Source organism: Centruroides sculpturatus, unplaced genomic scaffold, assembly GCF_000671375.1.
Source record: "Centruroides sculpturatus isolate CEXI.00-Female unplaced genomic scaffold, Cexi_2.0 scaffold113, whole genome shotgun sequence".
In the NCBI taxonomy this organism is placed as follows: Eukaryota; Metazoa; Arthropoda; class Arachnida; order Scorpiones; family Buthidae; genus Centruroides; species Centruroides sculpturatus.
The window spans coordinates 1,075,671-1,088,027 of NW_019385770.1; the positions used below are offsets into that span (position 1 = coordinate 1,075,671).

General features: G+C 28.3%; 2 protein-coding genes across 2 annotated transcripts; one reads left to right on the top strand and one right to left on the bottom strand.

Annotated features, from left to right (window-relative positions):
- Nucleotides 1-254: 254 nt before the first annotated feature.
- On the bottom strand, nt 255-647 carry LOC111641991. Its single transcript, XM_023388251.1, has one exon. The coding sequence runs from the start codon at nt 645-647 to the stop codon at nt 255-257; it is 393 nt and encodes a 130-aa protein (XP_023244019.1).
- A 7,703-nt stretch (nt 648-8,350) lies between these two features.
- On the top strand, nt 8,351-9,265 carry LOC111641999 (ataxin-8-like). The gene is made up of 2 exons (XM_023388256.1): nt 8,351-8,756; nt 8,821-9,265. The coding sequence occupies exons 1-2, from the start codon at nt 8,553-8,555 to the stop codon at nt 9,019-9,021; spliced, it is 405 nt and encodes a 134-aa protein (XP_023244024.1). The 5' UTR covers nt 8,351-8,552; the 3' UTR covers nt 9,022-9,265.
- The last annotated feature ends 3,092 nt before the right edge of the window (nt 9,266-12,357 follow it).

Genomic DNA, 12,357 nt, shown 5'->3' on the forward strand with positions numbered 1-12,357 from the left:
GCATTGTTTTATTATTTTATAATAATAATAATTTTAAAAAAAATTCGATTTTAATCGCTAAAAACGGCCATTATATTTTAAAAATTAAAATAATAATAATAACAAATAAAACTTTTATTGCCCAGTTAATTTAATCAATTACAAAATAAAGAAGACAGTAATAAACGTGTGAAGTTTAAGAGAGTTGTGACGAGTTTAAAACTCTTTAATGAATCATTAACTTTTACAAATGATAATTACAATTAAGTAAATACTCACTTAGCACTCTTTGGTATCTTATTTAAACAGACACTAGGTAATCTTTCGGCAGTTGGTTCGGCCGATATAGCTAGCCTTTTGGATCTGAACTCAGGTGCAGAATTTTTAACATAATCCCATTCACCATTGACGGAAACGGGGAATGGCACCTCCTTCGTCACCAGTCTGTGTGCCAAAGGTTTCATCGCCATGCGAAACTTTTCCAATTCAGCTTGCAGTTGTTTAATGAACATATTCTTTGCTCTTATTTCCATTTCCAAACTGTCGATTCTCAGATCCTTCTGCCTCACCTCTCTTTCCTTCTGTTCCAATGCCAATTGAAGATCTCGAACACTCGTCATGTGTTCAAGGGAGACGGCCCTCTCCCAAAGGCCGATTGTCACGCTCATATAACAATCCTGTCAGTGTCAATTGTATAAAGAGCAATCGCACGTCCTTGCCCGGGTGTTACCAAAATAACTACAGGATCCACTCGACAGGTTATAAGTCTTGTGTTGTAAGCTAAACGTCGCCGGATACGGTAATCCAACCTGAATCGATGTAAACGCCGCCACCGGCCTTAAGTGCTATTACACAGCAACACAAGAAAAAAAAACACATCACCCCGCTGTGACGGAAGAAACGGAGGAGGAAAAAAAAAGGAAAAAAAAGGAAGGAAAGAAGGCAACTGAAAGCATAATTAGTCGCTGATAGCGCCCTCTAGCGGATCCAATTTTTTCCCCTATTACACTACTTACAAAGAGTGCCATTCTATACCTCTGCCATCTGACACCCTAAATATATATATACACATTTATATATACACTCCAACATGTGGTTTATTGCACATAAGTAAGGCGACTTGCGTAAATCTTTAATTTGAAAAATTGATCAATTTCGATGCGGTTCTGTTTTATTTTTTTACACCAGGGTTCTTTTTTTATGAATTTAAATTTATACAAAAATTCGCCATTTTGTTCCATTTTAGAGAAAATTTGCTGGGAGGTTTAACCTGAACCTAACATTTACAATATATAAATATATATTTATGAAGATCTGTGCCCTTTTATATTATACTTGTATGCTTTATATTCATACTATTTTAGTAATTATTAAGCTTACTTTTTAAGCAAAATCTGTCATAAGCAACAGCTTAGAACCTCGTACTGTAAGGATTTAGTCGAAGTCCTTAAGCTAAATCTGTAGTATGAGGCCTAAGCTCCCTCCCTATATTGATGGAGAAGGGCTTTTTTATATGTTGTATATAAGTCTAAATCTGGCATATTACTCTATAGAAAATGTAATAAAACTGTGTATTATATTGTATTTATATTAATACTACAGACACTACAGATTTATACTATTGTATATTTAAAAATATATTTACTTGTATGCACTCTAATACAGTTATACATACATTACTCATTGTTATACCTTTGTAACATATTTAAATCACAGATAAAAATATATTAAATTAAAAAAAAAAAGAACAATAATGGCACGGCTTAATTCAGTTAACAAGTTAAAAGATCGATTAAGAGAGATGCAATTAAAGGGGGTAAAAAAAATCAAGCAAGGATTTCAGCAATCCGCGGCATTCTTTAATTGCATTGTTTAGTACCGAGGATGGTATAATATTACAAGACTAGAACACGGTATAAGACCTTCTAATTGCTAAACATAGGGAGAATACAGTGAGTGTCATTGTGAGACTTGTATAAAATCTACTTGTTAGTTTATTCCTCGGCGGTGGAAAAAGTAAATAAATATTAAGTCCCGTCTCCCTTACAAGACTGAAATATTTTCTTTCGTCTCTGGATTATATCTGTCAAAAAAAAATTACTCAGTGGTGGGTCGGAGGAATAATAAAGTTCCTTATTTTCCACTCTAATAGGGGATTGTAACAGTTATACTTTGATTGAGTTATCTGTCAATTTTTAGATTTCGATTCTTCAGATCGCCTTACCCGTTTTATAACTAAGTAACACAACTTTCTTATTGACTTTTTTATTAAATAAAGAATTATATCTAGTTAAATGTTTATTTATTTATTTTTTTCTTACCCTCATAAATCTTAGTAAGCAATCACTAAATTACGAAGAGGAAAAAAAAATATCCATCATGGTGGTATACGATGATGGATATTTGTGGATTGATTCGTGTGAAATTAAGTAAATTAATGGCTATTTTAAGAAAATCTCTGGCCTCTTATTGAAGAAACAAGTACAATTCTAAGAATTAAATCCCGTATTATCAGTAGAATAGGCGAGAGATTATCATTATGTTGGCAATTCCATCTTTCAAGGACCTGTCTTCAAGAGAGCAATGACCATTTTCAATGGAAATGGCTGATAAAAAAAAAATTATATTATTATAGAATTATCTCGAAGAAAATCTATTTTTTGACCTTTATATTGATAATTTGACATTAAAGTGTAATTTTTAAATTCAAGTAATGCAATTGGAGAATGTAAACTGAAATTCAAAGCAATCAAGATGGAGGATGGAAAGTAAGATTCTACTGTATTAAAAATTGTACCGACCATATAAAATTTATAATTTATAAATTTAATAATTTAATATATGGTATTAATTATATGCCTATAAATTTTTTTTAAAAAAAATGCTGTTTTTATTATCCAATAAAAAGCAATATAATATAATTTACTCTCGTGACTCGTGATGCAAATCGTCTGATAAGAAATATAAAAATAAATTTAATTTATTGTATTTAAAAAATATATTTTTTTATATAAATGTAATTTTTATTTATAAAAGTTGTAAATAATTATAATATTGTATTTTTATATTTTAATTTAAAAAAAAAATTATTATCCATCAACAGATGGCACCACGCTATAAATGAAGATCGAGGCACGTTTCTTTGTCATTGTACTTTTCGCAGAAAGCAGACCAAAAAAAAAAAAAAATTAAATTAAAATTGTAAACTTTAATAAGTAATTAATCGGTTTAATGTTAATTAATTCAAAGTTAATTATGTTAAATCGGTAGAAACTGTTTCCAAGTGAATCTAAGAATGCGCAAATTATGAAATTTAACGTTCGTATAACATATATTTTTGCATTAATTTATTTAAAATAAATAAATCATGCTTTATTTATATTAAATACATCAATTTAAGTACAAAATTCCCGCATCTGTAATAATAAATCTTGGTACACTCGTTCCTGAGCTTGATGATTGACATAAAACTTTGCATTTCCTTGAAATTTCTGCACCTTATCCAAAAAATATATATAAAATTAGCACCATTATATATATTTGCATTGTTACTAAGGCTCTGCTGTTTAGTTTGCATTACTACTAAGGCTCTGCTGTTTAGTTTGCATTACTACTAAGGCTCTGCTGTTTAGTTTGCATTACTACTAAGGCTCTGCTGTTTAGTTTGTATTGTACTGTACATTACTACNAACTTAATTTACCACAGATTTAATTAGAAAATTTTATTTTGTTTTGTTTAAATTTTACAAAATGGATCCTCCTAGGCTTAGTACTTCTGTAATATGTTTCTTAGTTATAAACAGATAAGAAACTCCTATAGATTAAAATCTGGGGATGGGCTATACTTTGGACTCTCTTCAGTAAATATTAAAAATAATATATATAAAATGTTTAAAGTCTGTTCCAAAAATAATAGTAATAATAAAAGATATGTTAATCGAAGATTACGAACATTTTTTAGATTATTTTGAATTAATAGAATGAGTTTTTTTTCAATTGATAATTTGGTGTGAATTTTTAATTTTATTTTTTTGTTTAGCAATTCGATAATGCTGTCGAACCACCAACAGCGGCCACCTCTCAAGAACGGACACCTCTATATAGCAACCATGTTTTTCAAGGACGTTTCTTTTTGAAACGAATACAAAATAACCTCTAAACAACGGCCTTTTTGAGGGACTTCTTTTTGAAAAGAATACGAAATAAACCTCTGTATAGCAGCCATGTTTTTCATAACGTTTCTTTTTAAAACAAATACAAAATAACCTCTAAATAACGGCCTTTTTGAGGGAATTCTTTTTGAAAAGAATACGAAATAAACCTCTATATAGCAGCCATGTTTTTCATAACGTTTCTTTTTAAAACAAATACAAAATAACCTCTAAACAACGGCCTTTTTGAGGGTCATTTTGAAATCAATACAAAATAACCTCTAAACAACGGTCAATTTTATGTTCCCGTCAGTGGCCGTTGTTCAGAGGTTTGACCGTAAAAATAGTAAATCACGCACAAATTTCATTTAGTTAATTACAATTAAATTTAATTGCAATTTAAAAATATTTAAATATTTGAAATTAAATTAATTTATTTAAAAAAAAAGGATGATTAATTCTAAATATATTAAAGTAAAACAGATCACATCAAACAGGAATTAATTGCTGCAACAGAAGCGAAACCAGACAACTGCAAGACCTAATAAAGTATGAAAATTTAATTGTGACGTATATTATAGCTGTGTTAGTCTATTCCTCATTAAATTCATAAATTAAAAAAATTATATAACATAAGTTTTTATGCCAAACTCTTCCAGAAAGCAGTATAAATTGCTTAATATAGATGCATATAAAGCTGTTTAAAGTTGCATAATGCTTTAATTAAATAAAATACACTAAAAAAATGCCAAAATAACTATTTTTTCTTAACATATATTGCAAAAAAAAAATGCAAATCTTTATACAAAACTGATGCATGAAACGATGCAATTGCATAGAAGCATTATAACTTAAAAGTATACAAAACATTCCAACTGTAGTGTGCCAAAACAATTTTCCACCCTCTCCCTAACAATACTTAACCTAAAAAAATAATAAAATAAAATAAAAATTAGGTTAACCACTAAATACTTTATATTATTTATTTATATTATTCTCCTGTTACTATACACACAACAACAACAACAGTAACAACACACCAATAAAACCAGTCGATTTACTTTGTTACGACGACAGGCAATTAATATACAATTACCTGAGAATTTAATGTAGACGTAGTTGAAAAAATATAAAATAAAATTGTTGACATACAAAACTCGTGTTTCATTTTATTATATACAATATACCAGCTTTATATTATTATATATATATATATATATACGAATGCATAAATTTTATTAATGGCACATAATAAACATGTATTCTATTTTAAGAAACGATCACGTGCTTTTTCTGTCATCAAGGCCCGCTTGTAGGGGGGATGTATACGGGGAAGGAACCGGAAGATGTACACACACGACTTCCGTTTTTACTGGGAGGAAGTCGGTTTTCCTTGACGATACGTCTTTTATTTATTTATTTATTTATTTATCTACCCATTCTAACTAATTATTACATTAAAATATTTATTTATTTTATTATTATTACTTTTTTTCTGAACTTTGTTTAAGTGTGTTTTCGGCTCCTTGCTAGTAACTAAATATAAACTAAGTAACTGGAAGGTAGCCAAAATACAACACCTGACAGTCAGGGGGATAGGGAAAAGTTGTCTTCGTAAATTTCTGTAAGGTTTTTTCCCTATTTTATTAACTAGGAAATGTTATATTCACAATGCGTTACGTGTTTAAATACACATACATAAATACAGCGTATTGAGTAAGTAAATAAATAAAAGAAGAAGAAGGTGAAGCAAATATACATCCTGAATGTTAAATGATTATTATTCTTTATTATTTGATATAATTTTACTATATGTTTATTTTATTTTTATATAAAAATCTGCGTGAAATTGCAAAAATATATATATATATATATACAGTCTCATATAAAAATATTAAATTTCAAATTTAATAATAGAAAACGACAATAGAAAACGTTAGATTAAATACGAAAGTATTGTTACAGTTTTATTTATATTATTTACATAATTTTCTTTTGTTTACATATACTTTAATATAAATACACAATTGAAGTATTATGTATTACTATATAATATGTTAACTGACTTTTTAGCTACTCTATATTTTCATATAGAGTAAGAGGGTGGTTCAAAAGTTAGTTAACACTTGTTTTGTTTTATTTAAGTTCCAAGCACACTTGCGAATATGAGTCGTAAAATGGGTTTACGATTCATATTCGCATGTGTTTTTCTTATACGAAATTTGATGAATACGCGACAAAAATGTAAAAAAAAAAAAGAAAAAAAAATACGATTAACTATTTATGAATTCGAATGATGCAGCAACTCTCACTCTTTGCAGCAGCAGTCAACCGAATTTTGGTCCACCCTTTATATAAATAAAATCCTACATCAAAGCGAAAGATTAACTATCAGACTCCTCGATTCAGATAAAGAAATCAATCAAATTCCAACAACGGACACCACCAAGCTCTATGAAAGTTAACCAACTTTTGGACCGCCCTTTAGGATAAATCCTCTATCAAAGCGGTCGATTAATCATCCAAGTATCCGAATAAGACAGTAATTTAAGTTCTAAAACGGTAAACTGACTTTTNGGAACCTTCTTCATGGATGGGGGATAGAGGGCTACCACACCATATAACTCCCTTGATCATACTGGGACTCGTTTTTGAGTTTTAGCGGCACGCACATTGTACACTTTCCTTTATAATATATATTGATTATTAAATTTTACTATTTTTTCAAGTCATTTATTAATTATTAATGATTTTTATTATTTTTGATTTTGGCATAACATTTGTTATAAAGGCAAAAAAGTCGTATGTTTGTAATCAAAAACAAATATTTTATTGCATTTAAATTTTGATTAAAATTTTATTGATTTTAAAATATTTAAATATTTATAACTAGTTAAATGCAGGAAAAAAATAATATAAACATTAATGTGTGCAAGGAATTCCCAATTAATTCTAGAATTTTTTTTATTTTCAATGTTGTTTTCCACTTTACTGATATTGATTACATCTCCATATAGTCAATCTGTACAGATACTTATTCCATTGTTCTATTAACTTTCAAGTTTATGATGTAGAAATATTTGGAGGTATCATATTGGAGATGAATAATATTTCTTTGCATCTACTCATTATTGGTGAACTTCTAGCTTATCACTAACTTTTACAGTTAAAAACAAATGAAAATTTGTGTCTATTCTGGACTGTATGGAGAGTGCTGCAATACTTTCCAACCCATCTGCTGCACTGTGTGGGACATATATTGTCTTGCTAGAAAATCAATCCCATCTGCAGTAATTGCAATAAATGCTTGGTCTCAGGCATTATTTTACAACGAGAATAAAGAATCAATAAAATTTCTTATGATGGAAGGAGCATCCAGTGAAGGTGTTCATTATTGGGCTGCAATTTCGAAGCACATTGTAGACCAGTAAATTCCCACTGTTGTCCATCTATCTGTCTTTCCTTAATTAATTAATCTCAAAATTGGAGTTAGATACATGAAAGATGAGACCAGATATGAAAAACTATATTAACTATAAACCTGATTAACTATATATGAACTTCCTATGCAAACTGGAAGTCATGTTATTTCAATTCAAAAATTTTTCCCTGAAAGGAGTTAGATAACTGGCATGACTTGATTGCTAAAGGAAAACTATGATGTATGGGGGCAAGACACTGCTAATTTGAAGGTTGAGAATATATATTTTAAATTAAATAAATTAAAAATATGATTAAAAATTGCAGCCTGACATTGTGACAATGTCACAACAAAATAATTGCTTGTCAGTTGACAGCAGAATTTAAGGAAAAACAAATCATGTTCTAAGGCAGTGGTGCCAAAACTTATTGATTTGTGGGCAAAAACTGTACATAAATTGTAGATTGGCAGGCACAAGTATGTTATATATTTGTGAGAATCAGGTTAGCATTTTTGTAATTTAGGCAATTTAATTATTCAATATTTGTTTGAAGAACATACTGCAGAACAGCATTTCTTGACACTGTTTTATATACATTAATTTTATTCACATTTATGTTTGCAATTAAAAACACAATTAAATAAATGCAAGATTTCCAAATTTTTATAAATTTTACTTCAGCAGGATGAGGCGTAATTTTTTTACCTGAAACCAATAAAAATATTTGAGCATGTAATTTTTTTGAAAAATTTATAGATATTAATTTTTAATATTACTGTTATTTCTCCAATTTTATATTATTTTTGGGTAGGTTGTGAATATAAGTATAAATATGTGTAAAGGAATTTGCCTATGTTTAGTGTTTGTAATCAGAATTTGACAAAAAAACTTGCAAAATAGTTTGACCATGCCTCACTTCTACTCTCAGATTATCAGTTGTGCATTAATGATTAACTGCTGATCTTTTAATTATTATTTAAGAAAATAACTAAATTAACCAATGTTAGGTCAAAATAAGCTGAGATATATTGTGAATTTATCTTATACAGTAAAATATGTATTCATTAAACGATTTTTTCTTCAGCAACTTCATCAACTGCAACAACAACAGCAGCAGCAGCAGCAGAGATTACAACAATTGTCTCAGCAACAATCAGTCTCACAAAGTAATGCTAATCCACAGCTAAGGCATTTATTACAACATGTAAGTTATATTGCTTAAATTATTTTATATAATAGCAAATACTAACATTTAACTTTTATTACAGCAAATGCAACAAATGCGACAACAACAGCAGCAACAACAGCTTTTAATGCAACCAAATATTCGTTCCCAGCTGCAGTCAAATGTTTCTCAAATAGCCTTATCAGCACCAGTTAGTCAACAACAACAAGCATCTCAGCAGCAACAACAGCAGCAACAGCAGCAACAACAAACTTGGGATGATCCAAGTCTTCTTGACTTTTAAAAAGATTTTTATAATATTGTTATATTACTGTTTTATAAATAGTTAGTACTTGAATTTGATGCAGTATCCTTGAACTGAGTAAATCACAGAAGAAATTTTTCAATACAATATTTATAATTATGAATATGGAATAAACCATAGTTTAATTCTGAATTTACATGTATAATATTGAACAGATTAATTTTTTTACACAAATATTCACTTTTTGAAAATGTAATAAATTTATTGATTTATAAAGAAACTATTACTTTTTATTTTGTCTTGAATATACAAATGCTTGATGCTTATTGATTTTTATAGCAATTAAATTAAATACATTTGTTAACTTTTTGTGTTTTTTTCAAAGAATTCTTAGCAATTCTTAGCATAGAGAAATGAAAACTAATGATTAATTAATGCTTCTAGTCCTTTAAATACAATAGAACTTTGATCATCTGAACACTTATTAGCCAAATGTCCAATTATCCAAATTACCACTTGCCCTCCTTTCTCTCTTCCATTGACATCACATTACAATTACATCTCTTATGTCATGTGACTTCATGATCAATAATGCCTGTTTGCTGTGACTGATTCAAATGATCAGTAGGATGCTACTTACACATTGATAAATAAATACAGTACATGTACAGTACAGTACAATACTGTGCTATTACCCTGTAATTTCATTCTTTACATGTTAATCCACTTATCCAAATCACCTGAAGAAGAAATCAGTTTGGATAATAGTTTTACCATATTATTTTATTAAAGTTAGTCTATTGTGACTATAATCTATTAATAGGATTTATTATACTGATTTAACTTACAGATGAAAGAGGGATTGAATTTAGTCTATTAGTTCAAAAGAAGAAACTCTTTATTTGCACCTATGTACTGTATAATATTTTCTTATATTTTAGACATTTTTGTCCCTCATTAGTAGATGTTTTATCATTCAAATAATAAAAAAACCCTGCTAATGAGGGACCAAAATACAAGAAAATATTATATATAGGAGCAAATAGTTTATTCTTTTGAATTTAATCTTTCTAATTTCATCCACAAGCTAAATTAATATAATAAATCTCATTAATAGACTAAAGACACAATAAAATAACATTAATAAAAGAAAACTATTGATGTTTACAGAATAAACAGTTGATAGGAAGTTTTATTTACTTAACTAATTGTTCTACATTTTTTTCAATGTAAATATTTTCATCAAATTTGAAAAATGAAAAAAATGTATAAACATGTCTAAAAACTTTTTTCAGAAAGTTGTAGAAATTCTCACAAAATTCTCTATTGATAATGAAGTTTGATTGGAAATACCATTAATGGAAGAAATAACACACACATTTGTATCTAAGTTCTGATATTCTAATTCCAGTGATAAAGCATATAGGAATTATAGAAGTTATGTGTAATTTATACATAATTTTGCATAAGAATATTAAATTTGTATTATATAAGGATTTCATATGGACATAAAGTTTGCATAGAAGTTACAGTACAAAGTTGATATTTCTTTATATAAAACTTTTTTCAAAATTTCACAATATAACATTTGTTTTATACCAGTACATAAAAAATATCCATTTTCTCTTGCAACTAGATTTTTCAAAGCAGTTATGTTTTAATTAGAGGATAGTTAATACTTTTGTAAAGATAAATCTTTATATTAATGTATAAAAAAGTAATAAGTAATATAAATAATCATAATGCTTATTATTATTATTATTATTATATATATATATATATATACGAATGCATAAATTTTATTAATGGCACATAATAAACGTGTATTCTATTTTAAGAAACGATCACGTGCTTTTTCTGTCATCAAGGCCCGCTTGTAGGGGGGATGTATACGGGGAAGGAACCGGAAGATGTACACACACGACTTCCGTTTTTACTGGGAGGAAGTCGGTTTTCCTTGACGATACGTCTTTTATTTATTTATTTATTTATTTATCTACCCATTCTAACTAATTATTACATTAAAATATTTATTTATTTTATTATTATTACTTTTTTTCTGAACTTTGTTTAAGTGTGTTTTCGGCTCCTTGCTAGTAACTAAATATAAACTAAGTAACTGGAAGGTAGCCAAAATACAACACCTGACAGTCAGGGGGATAGGGAAAAGTTGTCTTCGTAAATTTCTGTAAGGTTTTTTCCCTATTTTATTAACTAGGAAATGTTATATTCACAATGCGTTACGTGTTTAAATACACATACATAAATACAGCGTATTGAGTAAGTAAATAAATAAAAGAAGAAGAAGGTGAAGCAAATATACATCCTGAATGTTAAATGATTATTATTCTTTATTATTTGATATAATTTTACTATATGTTTATTTTATTTTTATATAAAAATCTGCGTGAAATTGCAAAAATATATATATATATATATACAGTCTCATATAAAAATATTAAATTTCAAATTTAATAATAGAAAACGACAATAGAAAACGTTAGATTAAATACGAAAGTATTGTTACAGTTTTATTTATATTATTTACATAATTTTCTTTTGTTTACATATACTTTAATATAAATACACAATTGAAGTATTATGTATTACTATATAATATGTTAACTGACTTTTTAGCTACTCTATATTTTCATATAGAGTAAGAGGGTGGTTCAAAAGTTAGTTAACACTTGTTTTGTTTTATTTAAGTTCCAAGCACACTTGCGAATATGAGTCGTAAAATGGGTTTACGATTCATATTCGCATGTGTTTTTCTTATACGAAATTTGATGAATACGCGACAAAAATGTAAAAAAAAAAAAGAAAAAAAAATACGATTAACTATTTATGAATTCGAATGATGCAGCAACTCTCACTCTTTGCAGCAGCAGTCAACCGAATTTTGGTCCACCCTTTATATAAATAAAATCCTACATCAAAGCGAAAGATTAACTATCAGACTCCTCGATTCAGATAAAGAAATCAATCAAATTCCAACAACGGACACCACCAAGCTCTATGAAAGTTAACCAACTTTTGGACCGCCCTTTAGGATAAATCCTCTATCAAAGCGGTCGATTAATCATCCAAGTATCCGAATAAGACAGTAATTTAAGTTCTAAAACGGTAAACTGACTTTTTGGCCCACCTTAAGCAAATAAATCCTGTATATAAGCACTCGAATAAGGCAGTAGTTTAATCTCCGCCACGGTTAACTAACTTTTTGGCCACCCGTTTATCACCAAGCACTCGAATAAAACAATAGTTTAAGCTCGGTAGTGGTTAACTGAGTTTTGGGCCACCCTTTATATAAATCCTGTAGAAAAGAAGCACTATACCTGTATAACAAAAAAATTGATCATTTTTATATAAAAA

Coding starts and splice junctions, on each gene's coding strand:
- LOC111641999 (XM_023388256.1), top strand. CDS start 8,553: ATGTTAGGTCAAAATAAGCTGAGATATATTGTGAATTTATCTTATACA. Junction 8,757..8,820: donor TAAGGCATTTATTACAACAT/GTAAGTTATATT, acceptor CTTTTATTACAG/CAAATGCAACAAATGCGACA.
- LOC111641991 (XM_023388251.1), bottom strand. CDS start 647: ATGAGCGTGACAATCGGCCTTTGGGAGAGGGCCGTCTCCCTTGAACAC.